The sequence below is a fragment of the Cryptotermes secundus genome, unplaced genomic scaffold, assembly GCF_002891405.2.
Source record: "Cryptotermes secundus unplaced genomic scaffold, Csec_1.0 scaffold1859, whole genome shotgun sequence".
Lineage (NCBI taxonomy): Eukaryota > Metazoa > Arthropoda > Insecta > Blattodea > Kalotermitidae > Cryptotermes > Cryptotermes secundus.
In genome coordinates, this window is record NW_019734348.1 from 202217 (window position 1) to 219514 (window position 17298).

General features: G+C 42.6%; 1 protein-coding gene across 1 annotated transcript in view; it reads right to left on the reverse strand.

Annotated features, from left to right (window-relative positions):
* Positions 1-17298, reverse strand: part of LOC111868719 (serine/threonine-protein kinase SMG1) — a gene marked incomplete at its 5' end in the record, with an annotated part of 82975 nt that overhangs the window by 7770 nt on the left and 57907 nt on the right. The window contains 3 exon segments of the mRNA XM_023859638.2: positions 1496-1818; positions 2308-2616; positions 3080-3341. Coding sequence (XP_023715406.2) covers positions 1496-1818; positions 2308-2616; positions 3080-3341 — 894 coding nt within the window.

The window sequence follows — 17298 nt, forward strand, 5'->3', positions numbered from 1 at the left end:
CACTGCTCAAATTCTAAACCAACTGCTTCCATTGCCGAGATACCGGGCGCTCATATTATAAGGTAAGGTTATAAAAACCATCTTTTAAGATCATTTTAGTGAAAGTTTCATGCTTCAAGGCGTACCATTCACTGCTCAAATTCTAAACCAACTGCTTCCATTGCCGAGATACCAGGCGCTCATATTATAAGGTAAGGTTATAAAACCACCTTTTAAGATCATTTTAGTGAAAGTTTCATGTTCCTATCTCATATAATTTAAGAAAAAGGATGAATAAATCATTTTCGAGTAAAATTTAAATGGCCGGCTGAATATATTACCGCCGGAGAGACACGGCAGCGGAATTTAAATGACTGCGCGAAAGGGTTAAGGAAATGGGAGTTTGAAAATGGGTACATGTTTCTATATAAGCAGAACAGGATCAACAGCCAAAAAATTTTGAGAAATACTGTCACAGATGCATGACTTCCACATTTCCTTGTACATAAATGTACAAAGGAGTTCAAAATAAAAGTTACCAACCTTATGTTACTACTAAAATCTGCATCATGGATCATTTTTGATAACTAGAATAAATGATTTGAGATTAAAAAAAAAAAAGTGGGAGATATAGTGGACAAATTTTGACCGAAAATAAAGAAGACCTGAGAACTTTTCATGTCTAATTTAAATACCACTTCATTGATATGAGTGGAGAGTCAGTAAATAGGTCACAAATGGAAATAAAACAGCTTTAATGGATGTGATATGTTTTTGATATTTATCACCAGGTAGCATCACAGTCCAGCTTCATGCCAATCTACATAGCACATGCACATGTTCAGAGGCTGGTTTCAGTAGTCAAAATGGTGACAGTGCTTGAGGAGTGTACTACCACAGAGCAGCATTCTGTTGTGCATTTTTTTGTTGGCAAAAGGACTAAATGCAAAGGATATTCATAAAGAAATGTTTCCTGTTTACAGTGGGAAGTGCTAGTCACATAAACTGGTTCACAACTGGGTCAAGAATTCTCTCAAGGACATTCAAAAGGTGCAGATGATGCCCAACCAGGTCGCCCTGTTGAGACTGCAATAGAAGCAACTTGCAGTGAGAGGAAGAGTTTGGGGTTTTGACACACTTGTAAAGCAATGGGGCAAGTGTATTAATGTTGATGGAGTATATGTCGAGAAACAAATGTTTTTTCCAGGTTCAAATATCACGTGTTTTATGTTTTATATCCATTTGTGACCTATTTTATGACTCTCCCTCCCATCTGCTGAGTGATTCTGGTGATGGAACATGCAGATAGTGAAATGCACACTCATATGTTCCCCATTGTCAAACACAATGCATAAACACTTAGCTCCATTTTCTTGCAGGATCATAACAAATATTTTCACACTAACCACTGATTTGTTACATCAGCCAAGGTAAGTGAGTGATCATATATATGGAGATCTGCTGTATGCACATGACATTTGCCAACCCCCTTCGATATTCATATTTCATGACGCACCTGAAGGAAAGCAGTATCATGTGCCATTCCCTCGGAGGTCCTGGTACGCAAGGCCTCATGATGTAGCACAGCATTGCAAGTATTCCCAACCAGAGTAGACAGTCTCTGTTCGAGGTTGAGCCTCTCAGAACGGGCGCTTACTGCTGATTCAAATGCAGCCATCACTTCACTGAGAGCCGGATTAGCCCCTGAAGCCCACTTGAGACGCTGCTCGACACTAGCCACCAGAGCACTCTGATGTTCTCGTGCTTCTCCGAGGCGTGGCTGCAATGCTAACAGTGCAGATGATGTCTTCCGCAGTTCCAGCATGAAAGTTGGTCGACCTAAGGCCATACCAAACATACATGTAGATATTTCTACTTAAGTCTTTCAGTCAGTTGATATTAAATGTACATACAATTTAACTTTAAAGGATGAAGTAAAATAGGACCTTTACGAAAAAAAAAACTTTTTTTTTTTCAAATGCCATTGTTTACTATGGCCATTGTGATTCCATTCTGCACACCGTCATGTGTATGGTGGCCACACAATGGGTTCCTCGTTATGTGGATAATGGCCTCCACATTGGGCACAAATTATATATGGCAGGCACCCTTGCCTTCTTGCAGGGATGAATCTTTTTGAAGACTGCTATATTTTACAATCTTACATTACATAATCTGGTAGATGGATAATGATCTGCCAAATTACATGCTGTCAAATCACAATTCACAATGTCACATGAACCTTCTTAATTTATGAGAAACTGCCTCTCTACACGGGGGTAAGCAACTAGAAAGGAAAACAGCTGCATGTACCGTATTAACACTTACTGATGGGAGCCATGGCAGTAAGGGCGGTTCCTTGCATCATTAATGTGTCTTCATGCAACCAGTTATGTGCTGTTAGCTGGAGTTGTAGGCGCTGCAGAGTGGACCTTCGGGCCTCAACCTGCTGCTGTAGGTGTCGTGCCACTTCCCTGCGTCTCCAGGTGGCCTCTAGAGTGCTTGTCAATCCTGATGCTTGAGCCAGTGTCCCTCCAGAGAACTTATTACTCTTTAAACACAGATCTACTGCTTTCCGACACAACTCTTCCAGTGGCACTTTGTTCTCAGCCCCAATGTCTCTTTGCTCCACTTCAACTGTAATAAAACAGAGTTGAAATAATATCACTCATGTGACTGCCACTATGTTCAGGCAAGCAAAAGCTGTTATATTCTGTTGGCCACATTAAGTGCCCCTGGCCCCACTTTACTACATTCCTTTGTACATACAGACACACTGAACCTGTTTCAGTGTCTTTTGATGAAGACTAGCGTCGTCTTAACAGACTTAACATAAATAATATCATTTTCCCTTGCCCGAAGAAACATACAGAGCCAACCATGAAAACTTTCACGGATTTTTAAATATCTTCTTCATACCTGTATCCATGAAAAATCCACAAAATGAAGCAATGGGTGTGTTAAGTCATGATTTTTGCAAGTTAAAAACATAACCCTGAATAAATCACATCTTTCAATATTTGCTTTTTCTTCCCTACCCAATGATCCACACTGTCAAACACATCTCACTATGTTTAAGTTCTGGATGAAAAGGCATTACCTGTCACATTGAGGCCAATTCTATGCAGAAGGAGACAAAGTGCCAAGGCTAGAGTTTGCGAAGTGACTCCAAGCAGTTGACGGCTCACATAATCGGCTGTGAAGCGCCTGATTGGCTTATTTAAGTGGTCATCATCGTGCACTGAAGTCACTCCATGAGCTACTTGGCCACACAAAGAGAAGAATTCCTGCATCGTTGTCAGTCGTTTTAACAGGAAGATGTCTTCTAACACAGAACGAGTTGCATCATTAAACACTGGTGCCTGAAATTATTACAAAGAAATTATTTAGAAGAAACCCCCCAAAAGTGTCTCCACCTTGTGGTGGTGGGGGTTGTGGCTCTGTGCCCTGTAGCACTATGCCAACAGTAGTTTAACTACTGGTAGGGTCACTCATGCCATAAAGATCAAAGGGTAGAGTCCAGAGTAACAGAGATACCCTGGTCCTCCAGGTTGGGGGTTGGGCATGAGGCTATTCCTATGGCAGCACGCATTGGTTGTAGAAGAGGCTAAGGCTGTAGCTCCAAGTGGTAGGTAGGTAGGTAGGTATTTAGAAGAAAATTTTATGCAACTTTTTGATGTGATTAAGGTGAGAGAACACAGAAAACTTAAGACCCTTGATAAGCTTAACATACTAAACTTTCACATGTCACATGATTTGTTTCCCCTTCCAATGTGTTTTATTTCTGATACATGGGGCAATCCAAAAGTTTCTGAAATTTGAATTTTGCGAGCGAATGGTTATGAGTACATCGAAATACTGCTAAGTGTCTCCTCACACATCCTTCTTGAATCAGTGTGGCAAGCGGCGTCGAGTTGAGTGGTTGGGTTTATTGTTGGTGAACATATTTCCATTGTTGTGTTTGCGTGTCTGTATAGTTTTCTTTCAAACTTGGGAAAACCGCTGCAGAAACGCACCAAATGTTGAAGCAAGCTTTTGGTGAAAACAGTTTAGGCCAGACACAAACTTACAACTGGTATAAGCGTTTTAAAAATGGCCAAACATTGACTGATGATGACGATCGTTTGGGATGGCCGTCAACAGGAAAAACACCAGAAAATGTTGTGAAAGTTAGGGATCTGATTCTGCAAGATCGTAGACTGACCATCCAAGACCTCTGTAACACCTTGGGACTAAGTTATGGTACATGTCAACGAATTTTATCAGAGGAACTGAACATGAGGAGGACTGCGGCGAAGTTTGTGCCACGACTGCTGCAAAATGAACAGAAGCAGCATCGCTTGGAAGTCTGCAGGGAACTTCAGCAACAGCTTCAAGAGGATCCAAACTTTCTTTTGAAGGTTGTCACTGGTGACGAAAGTTGGGTTTATGGCTATGACGCTGAAAATCGTCGCAATGGAAGAGCCCTTCTTCACCTTGGCCAAAAAAAGCTCGACAAGTCAAGAGCAACATTAAGTCCATGTTGATCTCTTTTTTTGATATTGACGGGATTGTTCATAAGGAGTTTGTCCCTCCTGGTCAGACAGTCAATAAAGAGTTCTATCGCGATGTTCTAAGGTGTTTGAGGGAGAACATGAGGAGAAAACGTCCAGAGAAGTGGCACACGAACGACTGGGTACTCCACCATGACAACGCACGACCGCATATGGCTTACATTGTGCAGGAATTTTTGGCTAAGAACAAGACGGGAGTTGTTCCCCACCCACCATACTTGCCAGACTTAACTCCATGCGACTTCTTTCCCTTCCCCAAGATGAAAATCAAGTTGAAGGGGCGAAGATTTGATACAGTTGAGGAAATTCAAGCGGAAATGCAGACGGTACTAAACACACTAACAAAGAAAGGCTTCCAGGATGCATTTGAAAAGTAGCAGAAACGCTTGGATCGGTGTATGCGCACCCAAGAGGACTACTTTGAAGGTGATGGTGCAGAATAAGATCTAGGCAAGATGTAATAGTTTTTATTAATATATTTCGGGAAATTTTAGATTGCACCACGTACATTCCACGTACACCACCCTACCACTCTGTGTCATACACAATATATTCTGCTAACCTGCACATCTACATTCCTGTGATTTTAGTTATAACAAAAGACATATTATTACAGAAGTGGGCTCCTTTACTTAACTGGCCTGTACTGAGCATATCACAAATGGCAGCTTCCATTTTCTACAAACAAAACCTTTTGGGATGACATGTTATCATCATGTAAAATTTGTTTGAATTTCAAAACCTTTGAACTCAGTCAAACATGAGACTGGACCTGATTCAGTTATCTAAATATATAACAGACCAACACAGGCAAACTGAAGTGTTCAGCACTGCTGCTTTGTATTCAGGAGATCCTGGATTCAAATCCCAGCATAGAGATAACCATCCTGACAGAGACTATTTGTGCTTTTCTTTTTCAGTTCCTCCAGCATATGCCTGGATAGTACCCCAAATTAGGTCATAACTGCTTCCTTCCGCACCCTTTCCAGTTCATTAGTCATCTGTCATCCTCTCTTCATACTATATACTACTGACAGTGTTGTTAAATAAATCACATACAAACAAATGAATCCCAGACAACTTGAGGCTGTTTAAGAGCAGGGTTCTGAGGAGAACATTTGGATCAAATGGAGAAAAATGCACCAAAGAGTTTCAATATTTGTACTCTTCCCCAGATATGATAAGTATAACAAGCGGGATGCAGTGGGAAGTACATGTAGCACAGATGGGGTAAATAAGAAGTGCACAAAAAATTTATATCAGAAAATCTTAAGGTAAAAGAGACCATCTGGGAGTCTTCAACACATATGGGAGCACAATATTAGAAAGGATTTTATAGAAGAAGGTTACAAAGTGTGGACTGAAATGAAATAACTCAAAACTCCAACACTGGAGGCTAGGGTCCAAGTGAAAAAAGCAATGAACACTGAGGGCCAATAAAAGCCAAAATTTAACTATCAACTTTTCATGGAGTGGGGGCTTGTATCACTGAGTTAGCATGTGCTTTGTCCATGTAATCTGTAAGATGGACTCATAGGTCTCCTCAGTCTCTCCAGGAAAATGTTATGATAGTGCTTTCATTATGCCATGACTACATCCTTCTAAATCCCTTCCAATTCATCCACTGGATGCTACTGATCGCACAGTAAGATACCTCCTTCCATAAAAAAAATGATCTAATAAAAGAGTGTACCTTTTTTACTGTCTGTTGCTTGCCAAGATGGTATGGAGGGAATGAGGCAACACAGTCCAACAAAAAACATTCAAACAGAGAACAAGTTATCTCAAGAGACAAGGACAATAGCAGCCTTAAAACTGTAATAACCTTACCAACTTGGGCTAGCTGCTACTTGGAATGCCAGATGTGACAGAAACCCATCTCTAACTAGTGTTTCAGATCATATGGTTTATTTGAAGGATACTATCACCTGCGATGTGACGCCATGCAGTCTGGTATTGACCTTTCAGAGGAACATGCCGTTTCCATCTTCAGGATTGAAGAGTATGTCACATAAGCAGCAAAAAGAATAAAATGAACATGGAAAAGTGATACAGATCTCAGATAGGGTAGGAGAGTGGGGAAAACAAGTGGGCAAGGACAACAATGAAAGAAATGTGGCCCCTAGATGGGCTCTCCCTTCCCGATCACCTCCTCTGATGTCAGTCATTCACAGGCGTATGGTGGAAGTGGGTGTATAGCTCTACATATTAACTACAGCACTGGATGGAGATGAGTGGTCACATTCACACCCTGGCTTCTCTACCAGTGAAATAACCTCGATATCAACTGGGTAGGAGGTTGGATAGGCCCCACAGCCGGTATGGATGCTGTGGTGAAAAGAAAAACCATTGTCCCTGTTGGGAATCAAACTCCGATTACCCGCCCTCAATCCCACAGCCTAGTCACTATACTGACTGAGCCATCCCGGTTTCCTAGAAGACTGATAAAAACCAAACTTCGTGAAAACTCGTACAGATGTTTTGGAGATGAATTGTAAGGCTGGACATGAGCTCGTGTGCTCACGCAAGGGCCGCCTAAGAAAGCAGAGTCATGGTGACCTCGAATGGCATGACCTTTGTACACTGAAGTAAGAAACACGGTCGATGGGTTCGAAGCTTTATCACACCGATATTACAGAAAGCAAAAGTGGGGGAAACAAGATAATAAAACAAAAGGACACAAAGAGAAAGAACTGAAGAAGAAACAAGTTAAAATAAAGGAAGCAGGAAACGAGAATGCAATTTCCATATGCAAAACAGAATGGAATGGCACTGAAAGACATTGAATTACTATAGGCTAAAACTGTGATTAAAATCGGACAATCAAATAGGTTCGAGATATTTAAGCACTTAAGAAATACAGTCTATAATTATGGAAATATACACTTCGCAAAATACGATAAATTGTAATCAATCAAATGGATAAAGTAATGGAAACTTTGATGGAAACATTTCTATGAAGGTTCAATAAAGACTTCACAGAATAGCAGTAAAATCTGCCACCACGTTTGGATAAAAAATGTAGGATTTTGAACACTAAAGGAAAACGAGACTGGAGGCACGGCAGATGAGCGTCTTCAGGACAACTGCTGTATCTTGTGCTATATCATTTTTGACGAGACTGTACGTAATGGGAAACGTTAATTACACATGTACGACCGCGGAGTGGGATAGAAGGTCAACACCTGCTGTTTACGGTTTCTGATCCAATCTGATTCTTTGCCCACAACCTCTGGTCCAAAGTCAGTCCTTAAATCTTGATGCATGTTGTTTACGAAAACATATCACATACTGTAAGAGCTGCTACCGGAAAGTTCCGGGACTCTTACCGCTATAACTGCCTCGGTGAAAGAAGATAATGGGGGGGGGGGACACGGTCATACTTCCACAAGCCTATTGCATCAGTCTGCCACCGCGCTCTGAACAAGCAATGTTTTTATATGAGTGCTTTTTCGACTTCGTGTTTCGTTTTGTTTGCGATGGACGGCAAAACTGAGCAACGTGTCTGCATCCAGTTTTGCGTTAAGCTCGGTAAATCCGCTACCGAAACCCTTGAAATGCTTCGTGAGGCTTTTGATGAACATTCTTTAAGCTGGACAGTGGTTTTTGAATGGCATTCACGTTTCAAGGCCGGTCGAGAGTCAGGTGAATATGACGAGAGTTCAGGGTGACCAAGCACCACCAAAACGATAGAAATTGTTGAAATATTTCGAGAACTCTTCCATGAAGACCGTCGCCGAACAATCCATGAGCTCGCAGACACAGTTGGGATCAGTTATGGAGTTTTCCAGTACATTTTAACATAAAATTTGAACATGCGCCGCTTTGCCGTGAAGTTTGTTCCCCGACTCTTGACAAATAATCAAAAGCAGCGGCGCATAAACGCGTCTTGACCTACGAGAGAAGGCTAAGGAGGACCCAACTTTTCCTCGCATCTCTAGGATCATAAAGGGTGACGAAAGTTGGATTTACGGGTATGATCCAGAAACAAAGCAACAATCCTTGCAGTGGAAGATCCCACCATCACCAAGAGAGAGAGAGGAAAAAAAACCTGGCAAGTCCGCAGTTCAACAAAGAGTAATCTCATTGTTTCCTTCAACGTGAAGGGGATTATTCACAGTTCGGTCAACTCTGACTTTTACTGTGACTTCGCTACCCCGGCTCCTATGTTCCTATAAGGGAAATTCAAATATAGATTAATATGTCTACATTTATGAATTACATATATCGAGTAATTTTCGACGATTTCATATTTTATGTCTTATATTTTCGATGTTACAAACGCGTTAATATACAAACAACCTAAAATTACCATCATTTCAAACATACGAAATTTCTGACTTCTTGAAACTCGAATCACGTAGCGTGGGTCGGGTTGTCTTGGTGTGGGAATGTGCCCACTGCGCACCCAGCAGCAGACGATGTACAGATTGGGCCGACTACGTGGCTTCCATTTATCACTTATATTTTCAAATACAAAGAGAATAAAAATTTACTAGCATGTAGTGATTTGCGATATCCCGATTTCATGAACAGTTTCGAATTCTGATTATTAAAGAAACTCTTTATTATTCGAAATTTCTGGAAATGTACTAAAGATGTAAAAAAAAAATATTTTAATTTATACATTTGTGGTTTTGAAATCATCAGAAGTCTCTGAAGTCTCGAGACTGGAGTCGCTTCGAGCGGGCTGGGATGCATTCGGGAGGCATGGCATGGGCACGCCTATGTGCCTACAGAGTTCAGAACGTTTTCAAATACAGACTGACGAAAAATTTACTACAATGTAGGCATTTTCGCAGTCTTCATTTCAAGGGGCAAAAAAACTCCGTGGCTTTAGTCCGCGAGCGAATACCGACCGAGCGACCACCGCTTGTCGGTGAAGTTAGTGACAATTTTATCGGATAGAGGGTGTCGCGTGGTCAGCGCAATGAATCCCCATGGCCGTTAATCTCGGTTTTCTATACCGGAGTCGCTATTTCCTTGAAATAGCTCCTCAGTTATCCTCACGAAGCTGAGTGGACCCCGTTCCAGACCCACTACTCACAAAATCTGGTAGCGTCGGGAATCGAACCCAGGACCTCTGACCACCAGACCACAGAAGCGGTGCGAAATTTTACAAAATGTGATAAAATAAAGAGAACTGAAACTGATATCACTTTACACATTATAGTTGGTTGAAGCACTATGATACAAGCCGAAAGGTACGGGGTTCGATTACTTTTTCTTCTGCTCCACATGATCCATAGACTATGCTCACGAAGTTTGGCCAACAATTCGCGGAATAACTCGTGTATTTATATACACACATATACTTATTGATCAGTAAATGTTGCAATCTTCTTCTTTATCTCTGTAGCTCAGAATTAGCATTAGAAATCAGACCAATAAACAATCCCCCTCTGTCAAATATGTCCTTGACACTAGTTTCTATACTACGCCTGAACCATTAATACATGTAGCAAAGACAATGTTGCCTAGAGCACAGCCTCAGCACCACGCCATTAAGGTGTACTGGGGGAACGGAGAATATCTTCCACGCATTGTACACCTCGTCAGCAGATGGAGGCGAGAGACTGGTTATTATTATTGGAGGGGGTGGGTTTCCCCATGCACCGCGACTAATAGTCTATTGTACGTCCCCCTTTGATATTCTACCAGTCTCCATACCCTGCCGGTACTGGTGCTCGCTATCAGCCCCGTTCAGCCAGCAAGGCTGGCTGCGGTACCCGATGCTTCCCCATCTACCGGAGGCATTGGAAACTACTTGGGCGGGAAACTTTTTACCTAATTTAGCTCAGAGGTCTCCTAGAGACATGAGGATCTTTTTTTACGTGCCGTAAATCTACGACACGGGACCCGCGGCTTAAAAGTCCCTCCCGGAGGACTTGTTCCCTGAATTTTTCCGCCCTTAAAAATTCCACGACCTCCGCCGGGTTTGAACCCGCGTACTTTGAGTCATGAGGTGCGAACGTTACCCCTAGACTACGGAGGCCGCTGAGAGACTGGTTAGCTCCAGTCCCTGGTCTTTTCAATACCGACGAGTCCCAGAACCTATTCTGATGTAACAGAGACGAACAGCCGTTGCCGAGAATCGAATCCTGGACATCCACCCAATCATATTACTGACTGAACTGTTCCGGCTGGCAATAATATGAGTCTAGATTGTGTACAGATAAAATGGAAATATGGAAGGAAGGCGCCATGGCTAACCGTATAAGATAATATCGCAATAGATCAATACGGATACCGTGGAAAATGGGCCTCAGGGCCGAGAACTGAGGCCAAAAGTTCTCAAACACGAAGCAGCGCTGCCGACCGCTCTCCAGGTTCAAACCTCCCAGAGAGGGGAACCCCACAGAGTCCCAACTGCAGGATGACAGTAAAGCTGAAGATGGTGGATAAACAGCTTACTGTAGAAGGTGAACCATGGAGGAGGTCTGATACGCCCCACACTCACAAAGTCTCCATTGTGTCGGGGACGAAGAATGGCGGAAGTTTATGGAAATTCCCACACTGCACCCGACCGATCTCGAACCCACTGTGTTGGGAATCATGTCCAGAAGCCGATTACTCATTTCTGCACTAGATGTCCTAAAATAACGTTAAATTTTCCTGTGTCTTTCTAATCCTTTATTGGAGCACGTTAACAGCCCTAACTACAGCAAGCAAAAATTGCAGTGCACACCGCAGACAGATGTTTAGAACGGCCGCCTCTGGAATCCAAACATGAGCTAAAAGGCCCAACAACGGAAATCCAATGTAGCATCATTATTCTGGGACATCCTGTATTTTAAATTAAACATATTTTCTGAAAGTAAAAATCAATAATGACGATACCGTACATAAAATTCCGCCCATGTCTAGTGCCGAGACAACAAAATGTGGATCTATTCCCCCACACGTCTTCATGGCGTAGTATTTAATTAGTTAAGCACAGGGACAACTTTACCTTTTATGTCTAATGTTTACGTGCTTGTTCAGACTCGTGAGGTCAGGGTTCTAATATAAGCATGGAAAACGGTTATGGTGAGGATTTCCTAGGGTTATGTCTGGTGAATGCCTTAAAACAAGCCGTAACAGCCTCCTTCCATATCCTTCCTTATTCATCAGTTATAACACAATAAAAATTCAACGGTATACAACTTACGCAATTGATAAAGTGGGGTTAAAATTGCCTTGGAGCTTCAGTATCTCGTAAGGGGGGCTATCACGACAAACTAATTTATTCGGTTGCGACTAATCCTACAGCTCTAATATAAACAGTCCAAACACACAAAATAAATGAAAGAGAGACAAAGGGACTTAATCTGGATGTTTCTATATTTAAGGTTCCAACGAGGTCAATAGCAGGATTACAGTCCTCTGGAATGTGACACCGAGTAAAATGGTGGATATGGACTGATGACGAAAGCAGCAAGTCCCTGCGAAACGTTGGTAGTTATCTACCAAACTGCATCATGTCACATCCAGAAGACTGACTGTAAGTTATGTACGTAACATGTCCATCCATCCATCTCTTGCCCCCTTAACCAATCACCGCAGCAAGATCCATCCAAACGTCATTCTACACTAAATTTCTGCATGCATTTCTTGGTTTCTTCAACCGAGCTAAATATCCCGCTCATTTCCAGATTTCACTGCAACAGCAACACTGAGTGACCTCCAGAAACCACAAAATTCCTCGGGTGTCCGATCACCTAGCCTCTTCAGTCGTCCTGTCTTCATTTTTTTTTCCCTCAGCACTTTGTTTTCCAATTAGAAAACCCTCATAGACATCCTGGCCTGCCACACAGGGAAGGACATACAAAGAACGTCATCAATGGATACAATGGTGATATCAATTTTATTTATTTTATACTTATATTTTACGCGTTTCAAGTGTAATCGTAAACAAAATTACATCTCAAGCAGGTACTGGCTAAGTAACATGATTCTGACAAATATAATGGATGATAATGGCTTTGTGTGCGGTTTATATAACGATGCCGTCAACATTTCGGCGAATGACTGGATGATTTAATTAAGAAAGAAACGAAAAAGGATGCGAAGGGAGTTGGTGGCCCAATCTGATGTACTATCCTGCCTGAAGTGACTGGGAAGAAACCATGATACAATATGAGGACAGCCTGCGTCGCAACCCAGATTTGAAGTGGTTACGCCTCAGTTAAAAGTCAGAAGCGTTAGGCAGGCCGCACACAAGTATGAGTCAAGACATAACAGTCAAGACACGATGTCTCTGATGTGACGGAAAGAAAGGAGCACAGTTGAAACGAATGAGATTATGAAAACCGCCGCACACCGGTCTGAGTCATGATGCTGGCCTTTTTTTTATTGCTAGGGGGGTGGGACTAAGTCCTTTGTACTGCGGCCACTTCTGGCCTATTGTACCAGCCCCAGATGATAGGTGGGGGTGATTGTGGAGCAATTGGCAGAATGAAGATTGGCAGGGGAAACCGAAGTACTCGGAGAAAACCTGCCCCAGCGCCACTTTGTCCACCACAAATCCCACTTGACCAGAGCCGGGGTCGAACCCAGGCCGCCGCGGTGGGAAGCCAGCGACTAACCGCTTGAACAATGGCGCGGCCGTGATGCTGACCTTACAGCCACAATCAACCTACCTGTCGATGGAAACCATTATGTCTATTACTATGGACAGTATGGATAGTAGTGGAAACAAATATTTGCTATACTTGTCTAGAACGTATCGGAGGGCACTTCACACCTTGGGCGAGCAACCTTGCGGCAAAAAAAAAAAAAAATCTCGATTGTTCAACGAGATCATAAGCATGGCGAGTTTAGCACCAGTCGTACGCTTGAAACTGAACCCAGTAACTTTCTACTGATGCCGTAACCATCCACGCCACTATCTGATGATGGAGCACCCTTTGAGTTATTTTTGAGCCAGTACATATTCTTTTTATTTCATGTTGGACGCCTGCGTCAACAGATTTCACTTTAATTTCATAACCAGTTCTGTTTATCATAACAAATCACCCGTGAGTCATCCGCAAGTGTTGTCCTACACCAGTACGAAAGCAACATTCTATCGGCCTGCGATATCACAACTTTGTAACGAAACACGGTGGATGTCAGGAAACAACTTTGACGCGCGGAGCACAAGAATGCAAGAGCTGGACGCCGTGTTGCGTCACCCTAGTGGACGAGAGGTTCATTAGCCTCAGGGTGGCACAACAAGGATTCTTTACGGCACGACGAATCACACTAGATCTCCACCAGTTCGGTAACGACGTCTGCTCGTCTAACGCATCCTCTAAGAAATAATAGAGGAAAGCATTTCGAAACGTCCGTCCTACAAGCGCGAAACAGCCTTCTTCCACAGCTTTATCTTCAGTCTGTGTTCCAGCGTAACTGCCCCTCACACACAACTTCCTAATTCCTACGTCTGAAACACCGACAGAACCACCGGAGTCGACTTCTTCTAGATTCGGACACGAAGCTCCGAGACTTTCCAAAATCCCGTCATCACACACAAATCTTAGTGACACGTGTCTTAAGAGCGGTAAAGCGTGTAAGGCTGAGGCCAACGGAGCTGAAGCCACGGGACTTCCGGTAAGCCACGTGATGTCCTCAAGGAGCAGCACCTGAAGTCCTGAAGCACGTCCTGATGCCAGAAGTTCAAGAAATCGGTTCCGGTACCAGCGTCTAACATGGCGGATCGCTAGGCGACGCACATCAGGGGCCAAAAGAACTTCGAGCACGAAGAGCTGGAGTGTGTTGTACAGGCGACCTGTCTTGAGGAGTTCTTCAAGGAGACGCTGCCTCAAGAACCAAGGGAGGGACCTGATACACTCATTGTGCAGCAGCTCCGGGCGACGTCCGGTCACGTACCCGGGAACAGAACACGCGGCCTCCAGGACACGAATACACGCTCCGACGCACAAAGTCTCCAACGTCTTGGGAGTTGAACTGCCTGCTCGTCGCGGTTTCATTGCGACTCGCAACGCTACAGCCGCGAACGGTCCGACCAGCGGTGCAAAGGGAACTAAGACGATTAATGAAGGACAGCACGGCTCACTTATCTGCTACAGATAACATTTCTATTGGGTCACTCTATGGGACCATCTCTAAACCACTCCACATCTAGGCATTCCCCCCTCTCTCCCTTTTTGCCTTGCTTTCTGTCTTCATTCCTTCCTTCTGTCCATACTTCTGTTTAACTATCTGTCCTTCCCTCCTTCTTCACGCCTTCATCTCCTTTCACTTTCTTGTTTTCTTTCTTCCCTCTGAATATCTCTATTTTCTTCCTCCCTAATTTCTTCTTTTTCTGTAATTTTCTCGCTCTGTTCATTTTTATCTCCTTCCTTCCTCTCTTCCTTTTTTTCCTTCTTCTCTTGCACCTTTTCCTTCTTGGATAGTATTAGGCAGTGAAAGATACATGTAAAATACTCATAACATAGAACTTGTTCCTAGCAATAGTTCTGTAACAATGTACTTTGTTTAGTTAATGACACTGTCAGTAACCAGCCTATATAATGTCAAATGACTGGTGGATGATGTAAGGTGAAGAAGGTAAAGTTGTCCCTGTGCTTAACTATGCATTATGCCATGAAGACGTATGGGGAGTGGATGTATAGATCCACATATTCTTGACCTCGCCACTAGTTGGAGGTGAGTGGTCATTTTCATGCACCAGCTACTTTAACCCCAGGTAAAGATCCCCTGGTACCCACTGGTTACCAACAGGAACAGCCACAACATCCAGTAGCGGGAAGAAGTGCTGTCCCAGCATAAGACACAACGTACAAAATAATTTCACCACAGAAAGAAATAAAAGAACATACAGAATTTAGCATCACTTGCACGCAATTAATCACCCACATAACATACACACAAGAGACTAAAAACAACACTGACTCCCAAGATAAAAGCACTACCCTCTACTCTATGACTTACCATCACAGACATTTACTTCACTTCAAAATAATTCTAGTTCAAAACTTATTAAAATTAATTAATAATTAACTGACAATAAAAATTTAAATTTGAGAGATCTGAAACAATGATCTAACATTTTAACCTTTATGACTAATATCACAATTCATTAACATGAGACGTAAAAACTGGAAACAAGATTTATATTAATACTGTGATGAATAGACCCATTGCTAGGCAACGTCCGCACCACACACGCAGCCAACATTACAGGAGTGGTTCTCTCTGCTGTGGTCAGACCTGAGACTATATAACAGGAGTCAGTCGGACAGAACAGTCAGTCGTGGTACAAGAACGAGAATGGATCATATTCTGGTGATTTGTGAAGTGGGCATATTAGCTATGATTGATTGTGATTAACAGAGATGGTAAAAAGTGTTAATAAATCCAATCATTCAATCCAGAACCTCTTATAATTAGTCACGGAACCCCAGACATGTGACAATATAATTAAGCTCCCACTGCTTTTACACTGAGATAGTACCTATCAAATAGAAGTGGGGTAGACTGCAGAGCCATTCTGGATGCCACTGGTACACCTGATGTGAAACAAACCCTGTTTATTCTCAACATAGTCACTCACTCTCAGTCAGTGTAGCTCATATCTGGGCTGACACTTAAACCCAGGGCCTACCAAATATGAAACAACAGATTAACCATTTGTGGGCTCTTATGAGCTTCCAGGTTCTATGAAAGGTGGGAAATTTCCTGGCCAACTGCAAGACTATTAGTTTTTAGACAGTCTGCTCCACAGCGTTAGCTTTACTCATTTAACTGCAATGTTTAATGGAACGCATCTAAGGGGTATTACACTTCCCTTTCAAAGAACAGCCTCCATTACAAAGCTCCCTTCTTACAGGAGCTTCCAGTTGTGGACTGTGGCTGACACTGCAAACATTCAATTACACTTCATAATAATGCCCGAATCACTTAATTCCCTCATTATCTAATTGTACTCCATTTCCTTGACAAGTGCACTGAATCAAGAGCTGTGAAAACACAACATTACAACACCATGAAGACTGCACATCAGCAACAAAAACACTGCAAGACACCACAGACTGAGAGCATATCAAAAGAACTGATAAGAAAAATACTGGGATCTAAAAACAGAACATAATAGGATGGAGAAAATTACACAGTAAAGAGCATCATAATACTGTGGCATATAGGCCTGTTGCCATGAAATGATCACAAAATATGCAACTATACAACAGCCATTGCTAAGTAATGGTTCTGAAAACAAGCATGTTTCCACAGCAACAATAGAACAGAGCAATAATGGAAGTACAGTCAACTCTCGATTATCCGGGCTAATGGTGGGGATGGAAGTCACGGTTAATCGAAAACCCGGTTAAGCCAAATTTTATTATACGGGCTGGACGACTGTGAAGGGTCGGAGTTCGAGTCCCGGTAGGGTCAAGAATTTTAACTTCTCCAAATCGTCCAGACCGGCTCTGGGGTCCATCCAACCTCCTATCCAATGGGTACCGGGGGCTCTTTCCCCGGGGGTAAAGCGGCCGGGGCGTGAAGCTGACCACTCACCTCCAACTAGTGCCGAGGTCAAGAAAATTTGGATCTATACATCCACTCCCCCACACGCCTTAATGGCGTAGGGCTTAATTCGTTGAGCAGAGGAACAACTTTACCTTTTACCTTTTAATACCTTCATAATACTATAGACCTACCTGTATTTAAATTTATTCATCCTCATTTCTATGTCATCTCATGGCCTATTTAATACTTTCTTTACATTACACTCAGTATGAATTAGTTATTTCAATCACTGTTCAACAACATCCAGCACTTT